The sequence below is a fragment of the Mercenaria mercenaria genome, chromosome 3 (assembly GCF_021730395.1).
Source record: "Mercenaria mercenaria strain notata chromosome 3, MADL_Memer_1, whole genome shotgun sequence".
NCBI lineage: Eukaryota > Metazoa > Mollusca > Bivalvia > Venerida > Veneridae > Mercenaria > Mercenaria mercenaria.
The window spans coordinates 27,158,056-27,173,858 of NC_069363.1; the positions used below are offsets into that span (position 1 = coordinate 27,158,056).

Consider the following 15,803-nt stretch of genomic DNA (forward strand, 5'->3'; position numbering starts at 1 on the left):
CATCTCTGGATAAGACATCTATATGTCCGCAGTAAGAAAATCTCGACCGTCGCTATCTACTCGCTGTTTTTCATAAATTGTCTGTTTTCTTTCTTTGGTGTTTCTAATTATAATACAGATTTAAAGAAAACGCCAAATTCAGTATATTCCGCATCCAACCTCACAACCCAAGAAACACAGAACACATAAATGTTTGCAAAACAACACAAAAAATAACATATTAATAAACAGATCTGTCATGCACAAATTATATTTGTTTTGACAATTTAGCTTTGATAAACATAAAATACACGGGTTGTGTAGACTTGTGTGCAAGCATTCAGTACAAGTAGAATTATATTCAATGTAACGCTAAAATGTTGTAACCACAGATTCAACCGTTAATTATAATGTAAATACGGTATTAAATGTGAAACTGCCAGTCCTTGTAAACAGTCACTGGGTCTTCAACAGTAAATACCACGTTCAGTCAGATAACTCTGAAAATACAGAGTACGATATCACAAAGAGGTATAGTGTAGACATTACAGAACATATATCTTTGAAGAATCAAAAGTTAGAAAAAAGTATTCCCGTCCCGACTATTCGTTTGCAAACCTTTGATAATTTCTTTTATGTTTCTTATACGAGAAGCCTTTTCAAACACGATAACAGGACTGATAGATGAAGGAATATCTTTATGTCAATATATCAGCCAGTTTTATTTTTATAACAAGAAATGTTGTATCCTGCTATTACTGTATACGTTTAGCATTTCCAAAACAAAACAAAATGTAGTACTTTAGCTATACTTACAGCTTCCATTTACGTCAGTCTGCCGCGAGACTTTCACAGCTGTCAACGTTGTCATTTTCGTTATCTGTAAATATTTTACTAAAAATCAAAAATGAACAGGGAAAAGGTTTAAGGTAACCGGGTACATAGGAATCGTTCTGATACTCCCGCCTACAGAGCTACCGGGTTGTCTTCGACATCTCTCTCTCTCTCTCTATCTCTCTCTCACAGACTGCAAGACTTTTGTACGAGAATGAGAATCTTCGTTCCTAAGTATTTGTCTGGACATTGATTATCAGGTTTTATTAAATCATATCGTTCAGTTTAAAAGTTATCTTCTTGACATAACGTATAAAGAACGGACGGACGGACGAAAGTGTCTCTATACCTTGAATTGGATAACAATTTAAAAAGTTTTACAAAGACTTCTATACCAGGTGTTTTGCTGCAGTAGCAATTATGTTGGCCACCATATATATCTCTGTACATATAACATTCTGACGATCTCAATGCTCTTGTTTCATTGTTACACTGGGGCAGCATGTGTTGATTATAAAATCGGTAGTTGTACTTGAAACACTTGCAAATGAACTGAAAGAAACAGGGAAATAAATACAAAATGTATACTTATCACATATCGTCATTGACATAAACAAACAGTTTATCCCTTTGCGAATTGAGCTGACGATATATTTCATAAATACAATTGATATGTGTCCTATTAAATACATATATTATAAATGTAATGACTGCTGTCTAAATGTAAGAAACCAAGGTTGAACAAGAACCATGTCATTGCCATTAAAACATTTTGACGTTGTAAGGAGCTGAAGAATTTAAATTCTGTTGCAGTTTAAATGAAACTTTTGACTTTGTCAGTACGATGGTTCGATGAATACTCACCGTTTCTGCATTACGGTACTGGCACCGCTCCCCTTTTCTCCCCGACTGGCAGTGCCATAACGGTTGCACTCCCGAATTATTGTACAGCTCGTGTACAGACTGTACATAACACTCGTACCTTCCTTCAGTCAATCGATTTTCTAAGTTCGCCATTTTCGCAACTAAGCAGCCTATGAACAATAAAATAATATTTGCGTCGTAAAAGAAACCTTATATTTTTCGAAAAGAAGATCTGTGTGATATGCGATAGTCCTCATCCTTAAGATATAACAGTCGCCACGTACCACTTCTTTTTTTTTCTTTTTTTAAATACGTTTTGTGATATCAAAATATCTTGTCGCATTATGGGTACGACCAGAAGGGTGAAAACAATGTATAACATCATTTACTTCCTTATCGATAAGATAAATGTATACAAGTTGATTTATTATTATTATACTTTCATTATACTCACAATCAATTTCTACTGGTGCATTGTTCTCGCATTTAATCATCTTCTCTTTTTCCGCTATACGACTTATATCGTCGGCTGTTAAACATGTGTTGTTGCAAAAGTAGCAGCCTACAATAAAAATATTCTTGTGAACTGCTTTTAACATTTTGTTATTTAGTATTTTGTATATCATACTGTTTTTCATTACACGCTCCCCACCCTACCCTTGCCCTGCCCTTAACCCCAATTCTTAATACACATGCGTCGAAAACCGGAGGTTTAACAAGAGTGATCTTCGAAAATCGAAGGTTTAACAAGAGTGATCTTAATGCACATGCGTCGAAAATCGTAGGTTTAACTAGAGTGATCTTCGAAAATCGAAGGTTTAACAAGAGTGATCTTAATACACATGCGTCGAAAATCGAAGGTTTAGTGCACCTGCGTCGAAAATCGAAGGACAAGTAAAATAAGGTGACCCAGTATATGCGAGAAAACGGGTTATCAAACTCACAAGCTGACTTGGAATATTTCATTATGCTTACTGTGGTCAGCCATAATGCTTATACATTCAGAAACTATCAAGTTATACGTGGCATGGCCCTAAAATAAGAATCCACTGCATAGCTTCCACTCATAGCACATCTTATTTTAACATCCAAATGAATACAAATGAACTAAGTGATATCCAGACTACTAGTATTAACAAACGAAACAACTGTGTAATTATGTCATAGAAAGGTCGATAAGTTGTCTGCATATCAGCATTATGCTGCTATAATTTCTTGAGATTTTATGTTTCAGAACTGTTTGGCAAGCTTCTAATGCCGAATACAGCTCAAGCTTCATGGATCAGTTCAGAACGGACATATGAGAAGGACCATTTGAGACAAAATGAAATAGAATATGCTGTATTTTGAATTTGTGCATGCTCATTTAGATTATGACAAAATTGTTGTTGATCTGTGCAACAACGTGATGAGTGTCAGTCCTCCTATAACAGAGGATGATATAGAAAGGTCACATCCAATAGGCGCTGCTTGAAATGGCCTGTAAATTTAAAGACTGAAAGTTGAAAAACCGTGTAAATGTTTTATTGTCCGTGTATAAACACTGGCAGAATGAAACATTGCTAATTGAAACCAATTTTATTTTGATAACAATTATGCTTTATTTTTTACTGTAATGAATCAGATTTCTTGTCACAACTCGCATTATTTCTGCCTTTTTGAAGGCGGGGTATACAACTCGAAATGAAATAATCCAGCACCAAGGAAAGCTTCTGAACTCTAGCAATTTTATTATACTCTCAAATGAATTATTTGGGTAGTTGCTTTGATATAAAGATAGCTGTCAGTATAAATGTGATTCCAAAATTTAAATGACAAAACAAATGTTGACTGCGCCATATTGTCAAACTAAATTCCAGATTCTATTTATATAGGTTTCTGAACGTTCCAAAGCGGTGCCCGTATTTTCAACGTTGGTTTCTGTATGTTTCGTATTTTGTGTTGCGGATGTTGTCTTGTTTGTTGTTGGCGTTTCTCTCTTTCCCTTACCCCACTTTTTGTATTTTGCATATAATTAAAATGTACTTGTTGTTGGATTTTTGAAGCAATCCGTCTATTTTAATTTTCTGTTACAGTGTCTTTTTGTTAAGGGCCTACTTTACGATGCATGACTCTATGGCTGTTTTTGGGGTGCTCCGTGCTTCTGGGAAATCTATCCTTACCTTTTATCTTTTTGTTAAAGCCAAAATTATAACATACGTAGTGAGATATCTTTTTAAAAATCGAAAAAGAACTTATAAATATTGTGTGTTGTTTCTTTTCTAAGGTAATAGCTTACTTACATAATCCTAAAATATTTGATATTTTTAAACTTACTTGCGTTCTTTATATTTCGATCAGATGTTTCGCACTTTAATTCTGAAAAATAGAATTAAAGAATATTTTCATCAAAATCCGGACGTTTCTTCACTGGTAGTGCACCATACGGTTGCATTATTTAATATATTGCATTGTTTTTCATCGTATCTCTGCTCTTAGCCACCGTACCAATGTGATTTACCGTCGTATTGTTGCTATCGTACCATCGCGATTTACCGTCGTATTGTCACTTTCGTACTGTAGCGTCTAACCGTCGTTTTGTCACTGTCGTACTTATTTTATGCAAACTGATGAAATACTGTGTTTTATCAGTGAGATATAATCCATATCAGTCACTGCATCACTCACTGTATATATAGCTTTGCCGATCTAGGCTTGTACATTATGAATTTTAAATTATTTCCTTAAATAAGGATGAAAATTGTAGCCGCACTTCGTTATTTAGAGTACACATGTATATTTTTATATTCAAATTAGTTAATGTGACTTTCATAACGTTATATAGAAAGAAGTAATATAAATTGGAACTTTATGTCGTGTGTGTCTTTAACGTCACAACACGTCTGACGTCATGTTCGTTTATGCGCGTCTGTTTCCCGCGCTAAGATTAAAATTTGTTGCAAAATGCATATCTCAACATAATTAAGCATAAGATAAAAAGAATATTTGTTTGTTCTTCGTAAATATGAAATATATCTCACCTCAAAGTGAGAAAATGTTCACATTTTCACTCTCACCACGCGCTCGTGAAAATATTTGAAATTTTCTCACTTCTCAGTGAGATATATTCCATATTCACTCAAAACAAACAAATATCCTCTATGTATCGCATAACCGTCGTTTTGTCGCCATCATACTGTAGCGCTTCAACATCGTATTATCGCCATCGGACCATCGCGCTTCACCGTCGTCTTGTCGCAATCGTACTGAAGCGGTTCGTTTTCGTACAATCGCGTTACTCTGTCCGTCCGCCTGTTTTGTAGCAGCAACCTTGCGGACGCAACTCTAAACACAGATTTAATTCTTGTCTAGTCCTACAAACGATCAGACAGACGGACGCCATTTCAAATTCTCTTCATTTTTCTTCGAAAAGCAGGGGTAAAATAGAACATAAGAAACTAAAATTAGGAAGAATAATGTAATTAAATGTTAAATTTCACATGAAACCGATCACAAATTTCGGACTTTTCATCATTTGCAAGCTTTGATACCTCTAGTTTATGTGAAGAAAAATGTTATTTATTAACTCAAACAAATTAAATAATTTACGCTGAATATGTATTGATTTCTTATATCTATTCCCTGGTCTATTCTACGTATAGCACATGTATTGCTATGTAATGCGAAACGTGAAGGTACGATGGTGAGGCGCGATGGTACGTTTATTAAGCGCGAATGTACGACAGCGAAGCATGAAATTACGATGGTGACAACACATACTATGTTGAAGAACGCCTGTACAATGATTAAGCTCCGAAGTTCAATGGCGAAGCGCAAAGGCAGAATGGCAAAAATGCGTAAACATCGCACAGTCACCGTCATACTTTCGCGCTGTCGTACTGTCACTATCGTAACGACAGCGAAGCACGACATTTAGCGACAACGTACGACGGCGAAGCGCGACTGTTTGATGGTAAAGCCTGTTGGTACGAAGCTGAAGTACGACCATACGACAGCTAAACGCAATGGTCATAGCGGACAAGCGACAACTTTGAAGTGTCATCATCATACTGCCGTGCTGATTACAACGTTACGTAGCGCTTCCCATTAACGTCATCGTGCATTGCTCTTCGCGTCCACGCGGAGCTGGCGCTGGTCCTAACTGAACAAGGTAGGGAAGAGACTTTCTAAAAAAAGCTTATAGCTTCCTACTCAGTCCTCTATGTTTATATGTTTGTAAGTTTGTAACAAATGCAAATATGTCAATAAATACTGTTTAAACCAACTGAACAAGGTACTTTTCAACTTTTAATGTCTTTTTTGTACGATCTTCGTATATGTCAATCTGTTAGACTGTTAAGGTAATTCTGCACGTTTGGCTAATTTTTTTTCTACAATGAATTTTAAAGTTTTCTGAATATACTTAGAAAATTCAGCAAATAAAAAAGATAGGGTCGTGTGCTATTTCTGCAAGACTGATTTGAAAACTTTTCAACACACAAAGTTTCATAATGAGAGTCTAGAGGAAATCATTTTCGTGAATAGATATTTTTTTTGCGATGTAGAATTTAATGAATCTTTTCATAGAGGTAAACGAACAAACGGCCTATAATCTGGTAAAATAAAATGTATAGGTCCGTGTGCTTGTTTTGCGATATTTGCCCATGATTTAAGAGATCCGTGCATTTCTAGCTGATTTTATGACATTTTTGGGGAATTATTTAATTGGCAGAGGTTAATATCATATTTCAACATTAGGAAGATAATAGTATTGTCGTTGAAATAAACTAACTCACCCGTTGCCTTTAAATCATCAAATGATTTCATTTCCGTGTGCCGAATCCAGGCTTTATTCTACGTTTTCCGGTTAAATGACGTTACGTCATTACTTGTAGTTTATCAATCTTAATGAATTATAAGATTTCTCAATCTACATTTGAATAAGTAGCATACATTTCACTTACCATCATAAGGAATATAATCCAAAGTTACGTTTGCTTTGCACATGATACACTCGTCGCACGCATCTTGGTTGATAAATAAGGCATTTTCATCATTAAGAACAGCTGTTACCTTTCCACGATGTTCTGTAAATGTGACATATCATTTTGAAGATTTTCATACGAAAATAACCCAAACTTCCCGAATTGTCAAACGATAATGCCAACATATCAGATTAATCTCATGTTTGAAGTCCTAGGAGAACAAGAGCTCGTCGAACACGAAATGCCCCCCTTGATGCATTTAGTAATTGCACAAGGAACAGAAGTTATAAACTCACTGTAAACAAAAGTTCTAATAATCTGGTTTAATCTGACCGTAACCTTTAACCTATTAACCTAACAAGAGATTACAGAGTGATTTTGGCGCCATCCACTGAGCCATTTTTGAATGTTCCAAATTTCAAGACTAGCTCAAGGTCGAAATCGAGGTCAAATTTCATTTCGGTACAAAACAATGTGTATGTGGTCCAAATTTGAAAGCGGTGGCAATGAGAAATGTTAAAGTAGGTCACTAGATCAATTTCAAGGTCAAAGCTCATTTCGGTAGACAGAATTATGCATGTGCTTCAAATATGGAGGCTGTAGCTTGAGAAATGTGAAAGTAGGTCACTAGGTCAAAATCGAAGTCAAATTTCAATTCAGAACACAAAAATATGCATGCTGTCCAAATTTGAAGCCTGTAGCTTCAGAAATGTGAAAGTAGGTCACTTGGTCAATCTCAAGATCAAAGTCTATTTCAGTACACAAAACTATGCATGTGGTTCAAATTTGAAGGCTGTAGCTTGAAAATCGTGAAAGTAGGTCAGTAGGTCAAAATCAACGTCAAATTTTATTTCAGAACACAAAACTATGCAAGTGGTCCAAATTTGAAGCCTGTACCTTCAGAAATGTGAAAGTAGGTCACTAGGTCAATCTCAAGATCAAAGTTCATTTCAGTACACAAAACTATGCTTGTGGTTCAAATTTGAAGGCTGTAGCTTGAGAAATGTGAAAGTAGGTCACTAGGTCAAAATCAAGGTCAATTTTTATTCTGGAACAAAAAACTATGCATGTGGTCCAAATTTGAAGCCTGTACCTTCAAAAATGTGAAAGTAGGTCACTAGGTCAATAACAAGGTCAAAGTGTTTTTGTCGGTACACAAACCTATGCATGTAGTCCAAATTTGAAGGCTGTACCTACAGAAATGTGAAAGTAGGTCACTAGGTAAAGATCAAGGTCAACTCATGTCAACGTTCATCTTGCCACTCAAAACTATATATGTAGTCCAAATTTGAATGATGCAGGTTATGGACATGAAGAATCTAAGTTTTTCGCTATAAAAGTCTATAAACATCATGTGACCCCTGGGGCGGGGCCATATTTGACCCTAGAGGAATAATTTGAACAAACTTGGTAGAGAACCACTAGATGATGCTACATTACAAAATATCAAAACCATAGTCTTTGTGCTTTGGACAAGAAGATTTTAAAAGCTTTTCCCTATACAAGTCTATGTAAACCATGTGACCCCCAGGGCGGAGCCATATTTGACCCTAGGGGAATAATTTGAACAATCTTAGTAGAGGACCACTAGATGATGTCATATACAAAATATCAAAGCCCTAGGCCCTGTGCTTTTGGACCAGAGGTTTTTCAAAGTTTTTTCCTATATAAGTCTATATAAAACATGTGACCCCCGGGGCGGGGCCATATTTGACCCCAGGGATATAATCTGAACAATCTTTGTAAAGGACCACTAGATATTGCTACATACCAAATATCAAAGCCCTAGGCTCTATGGTTTTGGACAAGAAGACCAGAAACCATTTAACTGTTCCTGACCAATGTGACCTTGACCTTTGACCTAATGACCTCAAATTCAATAGGAGTCATCTGCTGGTCATGGCCAACCTAACTATCAATTTTCCTGACACTAGACCCAAGCGTTCTTGAGTTATTGCCCGGAAACCATTTTACTGTTCCTGGTCACTGTGACCTTGACCTTTGACATACTGACCTCAAAATCAATAGAGATCATCTCCTGGTCATGATCAACCTCCCTATCAACTTTTGTGACCCTAAGCCTAAGTGTTCTTCAGTTATCATCCGGAAACCGTTTAACTGTTCAGGGTCACTGTTACCTTGACCTTTAACATACTGACCTCAAAATCAATAGAAGTCATCTGCTGGTCATGAACAACATTCCTATCAACTTTCATGATCCTAGGCCCAAGTGTTCTTGAGTTATCATCCGGGAACCGTTTTACTATTCAGGGTCACTATGACCTTGACCTTTGACATACAGACCTCAAAATCAATAGGGGTCATCTGCTGGTGATGACCAACCTCTCTATCAACTTTCATGATCCTAGGCCCAAGCGTTCTTGAGTTATCATCCGGAGACGGATTGGTCTACATTCCGACCGACCGACATCTGCAAAACAATATACCCCTCCTTCTTCGAAGGGGGCATGATAAAAATAAATTTTCTTTGCCTAAAATAGGCGAAGGTATATTTAACACTTTAATTAACTGTATTCAATCGTAAGTATATTTACATTATGTGATAGAAATAATTGGTGGTGGTCATAATAAAAAAACCACGTTTCAGCAAACAAAGCCAACCTGTGATAAAAATAATTTTACATTTGTATCTTTCTACAGCTCTCAAACTCGTGAATTTATTTATTCCATTCAAATTATTTTTATTACAACCCGTAACTTAGTTTTTGGCTATACTGTGTCAATGGATTTTAACCTTTTGGTAATGGATACAGGAGGAATAACTCGTTTGGCACCGCATCGCGACAATGCGACACGACACACGACAATGCGACGCGACAAATGCGAAATATAGATGGATGTTTCGCATCACGTTTTCCAATTTTACAGTGATATTGTGAAACATGACCCAATACCAAATGTCTTACAAAGTTTCATCAAGAAATGTTAAGTTTTAAGAAAGATATGGACAGTTTACTGAGGTCACCCCCTGTCGATTTATATGCCCAGACTCAGTCCCTGTCGTCGTCAGATTGCATTTTTCCGCGAAAATTTCAGTTATCTGCATTTGATTTGACTTGGAAGCTGAAATACGATTCATTCCGTAAAAAATAGAAATAAGGTCTAATAATTTTGATCATTCTCTAACATTACAGAGATAAAAATGATCCTTTTTGGCCCAAAAGCTCAGATAAAAAAGGGCATACCTGTTAAAAAAAGGGGCCACAATTTAGAAAAAAAAATCAAATTTCACGCTTATTTTTGCACGAAAACGTCTTTCTACATCATTTACGACAGATTTGTGGCCATTTACATTACCTGTGATGGCTTCCGACGAAAGTCATGTTTTAGCTCTATTATAGGTTAGAGACCACCAATTGTTTTCCCATAGACTTACATTGTAACATTATGGCGTGTACGGCTTCAATACATCGAAACATGTATATCTAATTACAAGTTTTTCAAGAACTATCTTAGTTCTACCAAAATATCGGACGAAAAACATATGAATAGTGATACTTTATTTAAGTAATTTTCGTGTGAATGAGATGACCCCCTGTTTACATCATTGACGCGGCGGGAGAAATTCATTTGATACAACTTTTTTTCAAAACACATAAAATGTAGCAAATTTTGTCAAAATGTATAAAAAAAATACTGTAAATGCAGTGAAAAAATATCAGTTTTGAAAAAATAATCACTTCCTGGGTTTGTTTACATGACTGACCAATCAGAACGCACAGACGTTACCTTATTCCCAGGTATACACTTACCTCATTCCCAGTAAGTTCCTGTACTTTTTTGAATTGGTGGTCTCTGACCTATAGCGCTTTTGAAAGGCGACAATGTGACATGACACTACAATATTTCGCATTGTCGCGTCGCATTGTCGTGCGTCGACCTCAAAGCGCGACAAAAGACATACGACATGGTCCAAACAGGATTCTGTAACTTCTCGCGCAGAGATATCCCGCGAAAAAGTTGATGTTTTTGACGGGACAATTGTCGTGCAAACATCAGCTTGTCGACCCATAATCTAGCGCGATAAGTTGAAATTAAGTGGACTATCTGCAACTTTTCGACCAAGACATTGGTCGATATTATCGCTTAAATTTCGAAATAGAATGAACATGATGAAATAGAATAAAAAATGTAGTCCAACTTTAAATATTATGCACATGTACGTATAAAACGAAAATGTTACCGTGGCTATAGCCAGATGTGTATCCACTTTCCGGATCACTCCGATCTTTGCGTCCCCAAGGAATGAGAGTAGGTACGACGAATAAAATCACGACAGCAATTGCAATGCATGAAATGCACAGCAAGACAAATTTGTTATTCTTTATCAGCTGTTTGCAGCGGCAAACACATCTCGGAATTCGTCCGTTTGTGCCGTTTTCATCACGCACTATCTGTAATAGCTGAAGTAAATCACGAAATTCAAAGTTAGATTAGGGCTCAAAACTTAAATAATGATCGGTTATTTTTCTCTTACTGTATGAAGCATGCTTCTTTTTTCAAACTTCTAACATTTATTTTTTATAACGATGTTTTATATTGCTTTAAGGAATATCAATCTTTATAGCGGAATATTTATCATTTTAAAAAGAATCCGAAATAAATGTTAATTTGTTACGAGAAGATGTTAAATTACACTTTTTGGAAATATATTTTTCTTATTTTTAGCTCATCGTAATTCGTTAGAATGAGTTTATTAGCTCGACTTTTCGAAAAAAAAGTAGAGCTATTGCACTCGCCCCGGCGTCGGCGCCGCCGTTGGTTAAAGTTTTTGATAAAGTCAAATATCTCTGTTACTACCAAAACTTTTGACTTGAAACTTAAAATAGTTATTTACTATTTAAGTCTACTGATTTGAATTATGCCCCTATTTAACTTAGAATTTTTTGGTTAAAGCTTTTGCTATCAAAGTCTACACCAGGAGAAACAATCCTCATAAATCTGTTTGAATTTTGACAGAGTTATGCCCCTTTTAAGGTAATTCTGCACGTTTGATAAACCGGAAGTAATGGCGTAACGTCATTTATCCGGAAAACGTAGAATAATGCCTGGATTCGTGGTACGGAAACGAAAATCATTTTATGAATTAATGGCAACCAGTGAGTAAATTTATTGAAATGGCACTGTTACTATCTTCATAAAGTTAAAATATGATATTAAAACATCTGACACTTAAATAACTCAAAATAATGTCTTAAAATTAGTTTAAAATAGGCGGTTCACTTTATTCATAGCCAAATATCTCAAAAATAAGCACACGGACCTATACATTTTATTTCACCATATTATAGGCCATATATTTATTTACAACTGTGAGAAGTTTCATTAAAATCTACATTGTAGAAAAATTTCTATTCGCGAAAATGTGATGAAAGTTGCGATTTCCCCATAGACTCCCATTACGAAAACTTGCATGAGGTCGAAATTTTTCAAATCAGTCTAGCAAAAAATCAAGCACACGACCCTATCTTTTTTATTTGCTGAATTTTCTTAGTATATTCTGAAGTTTTGAAAAATAAGAGTTTAATCAAATTCTACATTGTAGAAAAAATTTCGATCGTAACGTGCAGAACTACCTTAAACTTAGAATTTATTGGTCAAAGTTTTTGAAGTCAAATATCTCTGTTACTATCAAACCTTTTGACTTGAAACTTAAAATAGTTATTGACTATCAAAGTATACACCAGGAGAAACAATCTCCATAACTCTGATTGAATTTTGACAGAGTTATGCCCCTTTTTAACTTTTTTTTTGTGTTAAAGTTATATATATAAAGTCCAATATTTCTGTTACTTTCAAAGCTATTGACTTTGTCGATATTAATTTACGACAGATATTATTTTACATTAGGTATTTTTAGCTTTGCCTAAAAAGGAATTATTAATATGTGTGCTAAAATTACAAACGGTATCTTATATTCAGTCCAAACTGTTATCTCATTGTGTATCTGAACAACCGAGTTATTTTATTTAAGTACTAGTTTTATTGACAAATTGGCATTATACATAACCATCAACATAAACATAATTATGACATAAGTTTCAAAACATATAAAATTCAGTTCTTAAATAATACAATTACTATAGGTATCGCACAGTAATAAGGCGCTTTGAAATGTAAACAAACAAAACAATTGCATAAATTTAAATCAATACACAACGTTTACGCTGACAATAGTAGTTCCTCGTTGGCCGAGCGTTATTGGTATCCGTCTTATACTTTTTCGTCGGGAGTTCGATCCCCGGACCCGTAAAATAGTATTTTGAAAAAGTGTATTTAATTTCTTTTCTTTTTTTCAATACTATTCAACGAAAACAACACAAGTTTGTTATCTAGTACTAACTTGTTCAATAACTTATAAATGTCACTGTTAACACGTAATGATGTTTAAAAACTCTTCATCTTTAATATGATCTAATGTTTTTGAGGATCTCATGAATAAATTAGAAACCAGAGAAACACAAACTTACACAAAGTGTATAAATTAAATGCAAAATAGAAAAAATGACGGATGCAAGGTTCGAACCATCAAAACTGTCACTACAAAATGATTACATTCTATCAACTCAACCTACTGCGCCACCAAGCCAACTGTTGATCTTATTTCCAATATTTTCTGTTTTAAAACAGATTGCTAATTACTGCTTGTTTATTTACATGTTGCTAAAAATAAAAACGCCATAATACTGTGCGGTACTTATACTAATAAACTTTGATAATGTGGCAGTTGGCCTCAATACAAAAGACACTGTTTATTTTCCAATACAGGTAAATCCAATATTTGCTTTTCAATAGATCTATGACGGATTATCTTTGAACACCCCTGGACTTATTGGACTCAAATGCCACATTATCATAGTTTATTAGTACTCCCGCACGATAATTTAAACGACAACATGTTTATATTACCGTTTGATTGTTATGGTTGGCATTCATCGTTGAACTCAGAAAGGTTGTGAATGATAGAAGTTAAGTGCATACTGTAATGTTATACAAAAATATTTTCTATATTGAAACGTTTTAATGAAGAAAAAAAATCATAATTATCAATCATGTAATCGTTTGAGTTATCGTGCGGGATTTATATGTAGTTACTTTGTCAAAAAATAAGAACTATATTTATAGGTTACTTACTTTGTATGTGGATATATGCACGAGTTCAATTAATTAATTTATGTCTAAATTATCGGCAGGAAAAATACGAAAAGAATTTTTCTGAAAATGTAATAAACAAATCAAATTGACGCGCATTAATATTTTCCGCGAAAATGACGTCAACTTGTTGTCGCAACGTGCGCGTGGACGCCATGGACGTCACGCGATTCTTTCCATTACAACGTTAAGAAAACATTCCACGTCCGATATGAAAGCGTTCCACGTGAATATGAAAAATATTGCACGATCGCGGTCCATTGAAACTCAATTGAAAATAATTTTAGGTATGTAATAATATTGTTTACCTGTTATGAAATTCCCGTTAGGAAATTCGGCATAGGTGACTCAACGATCAAATGGAAGAATGCCAAAATCACATGCGGAGAATACGTTGTTTGCCGTTCACTACCTTAACAAGCGACCGGTCTGAAGTGTTTAATCAATAAAACTTGCTCGTGTACTAATAAACTATGATAATGTGGCAGTTGAGTCCAATAAGTCCAGGGGTGTTCAAAGATAATCCGTCATAGATCTATTGAAAAGCAAATATTGGATTTACCTGTATTGGAAAATAAACAGTGTCTTTTGTATTGAGGTCAACTGCCACATTATCAAAGTTTATTAGTATTTTACGGACCGTGTGTTTTCATTTGGAAAGTAGGCCTATTTACAAAGTTATTGTATATTCAAGACGCATGAAAAAGAAGAAGAAAAGAACATCCTTAACCGAAACAGGAATTCAATTAATAATTCCCCAGCCAGGAAGTAAAATCGCAAAATTTCATGTTACATAATTATGACATAGTGTTCTTAAACTAACTAAAAGTTATATTCACTCACCGTCATGTTTAAATACACTAGGTTATATCACTTCATAATTTTGTATAAATTAATGTAGGCCTATCATCATTTGATTTTATGGTGATTAAAACATTGCGATCCGAAAGCAAAACTTCACTATTTTAGGCTCTCTTTCAAACAAGTCATATAGGAATCCCAGTTTTAATTCGACCTTCGCCGATTATCAACTTCGCCGATTTTTGTTGACAATACGTGCATAAAACGCAATTAGATTTACGAATTTTTCATTTTTGTAGATTTACTCCAATTGACAAATAATTGTGGGCCGGGTACATTTTGTAAATGAAATCAGTAGATGCATTTTATAAGCATTTATATTCGATTAGAAATATGGTATAATGATTAAAGATCTGAAATTGGAAAAAAGTTAAACACTACCCGTTCACAATACATGGACCATTTTTTATCTTTAATGGTTGGTTGGTTGGTTGGTTATTTAAGTTTAATTACGGTCCATCTGCCTTTTTTTATATCTTTAACTGAACGACGAGGCTATATATATGTAAACCATTCGCACTACTTTCTGTCAGTGATACACACGCGTATTTGTTTTACCTCCCATCAGATTCTAGCCCTTTCAGTGGTTGAGTAGTGTCACATGGTTGCCCTCTATATTTCTATAGAGGGTCAGTGGGTGACCCTACATGAGAATTGCAATTCAAAATGGCGGAAATTTGTTGAATTAAAGGAAAATATTTCTTCTTTAAGTATGATTTAACGTTTAATTTTTTTACGTTGACTATTCAATGAATGAGGGAGCTCTCCTACTTGCCCGGGAGAAGCAATTAAGTGGTCGATAAAACAAATCAATTATTGGGTTTGTTACTGACCCTCTACGGAAATATGTAGGGTCAGTATGCTTTATAGAGAGCTCGGCTTCGCCTCGCCCTATATAAAGCATACTGACCCTACATATTTCCGTAGAGGGTCAGTAACAAACCCAATAATGAATAATATAGGCACGAGTATGAAAAAATATGATCAGACTGATAAAAAATGTTTTCATCCTAAATCAAGCTAAAATGAAAAATGCATGTAAAAAGTAAGCCCCTTTCAGATGATATATACAGTGATAGATAGCTCGTTTAATTTTCTCAAACCTTCTATGCCTATGTTTTTTTAGCT

At 35.0% G+C, this 15,803-nt stretch overlaps 1 protein-coding gene across 3 annotated transcripts; it reads right to left on the bottom strand.

Annotated features, from left to right (window-relative positions):
* Positions 1–232: 232 nt before the first annotated feature.
* LOC123525223 (uncharacterized) lies at positions 233–14,813 on the bottom strand. 3 transcript variants are annotated; one of them, XM_045304093.2, is made up of 9 exons: positions 14,658–14,813; positions 10,846–11,065; positions 6,621–6,743; positions 3,994–4,035; positions 2,132–2,239; positions 1,678–1,847; positions 1,209–1,365; positions 796–859; positions 233–479 (listed from the first exon to the last, which is right to left on the bottom strand). In XM_045304093.2, the coding sequence occupies exons 1-8, from the start codon at positions 14,661–14,663 to the stop codon at positions 810–812; spliced, it is 876 nt and encodes a 291-aa protein (XP_045160028.2). In that variant the 5' UTR covers positions 14,664–14,813; the 3' UTR covers positions 233–479; positions 796–809. The 3 variants fall into 3 exon arrangements, with proteins under 3 accessions (XP_045160028.2, XP_053394027.1, XP_045160030.2); XM_053538052.1 differs by having other exon boundaries at positions 10,846–11,056; positions 14,658–14,773; XM_045304095.2 differs by lacking the exon at positions 3,994–4,035.
* Between the last annotated feature and the right edge of the window lie 990 nt (positions 14,814–15,803).

Bases quoted from the DNA above. Each gene is read 5' to 3' on its own strand.
- LOC123525223 (XM_045304093.2), bottom strand. The intron at 6,744-10,845 runs GTAACATTTTCG...TCACATTTACAG, and splicing joins CACATCTGGCTATAGCCACG to AACATCGTGGAAAGGTAACA. The intron at 4,036-6,620 runs GTAAGTGAAATG...TCTATTTTTCAG, and splicing joins GGATTATATTCCTTATGATG to AATTAAAGTGCGAAACATCT.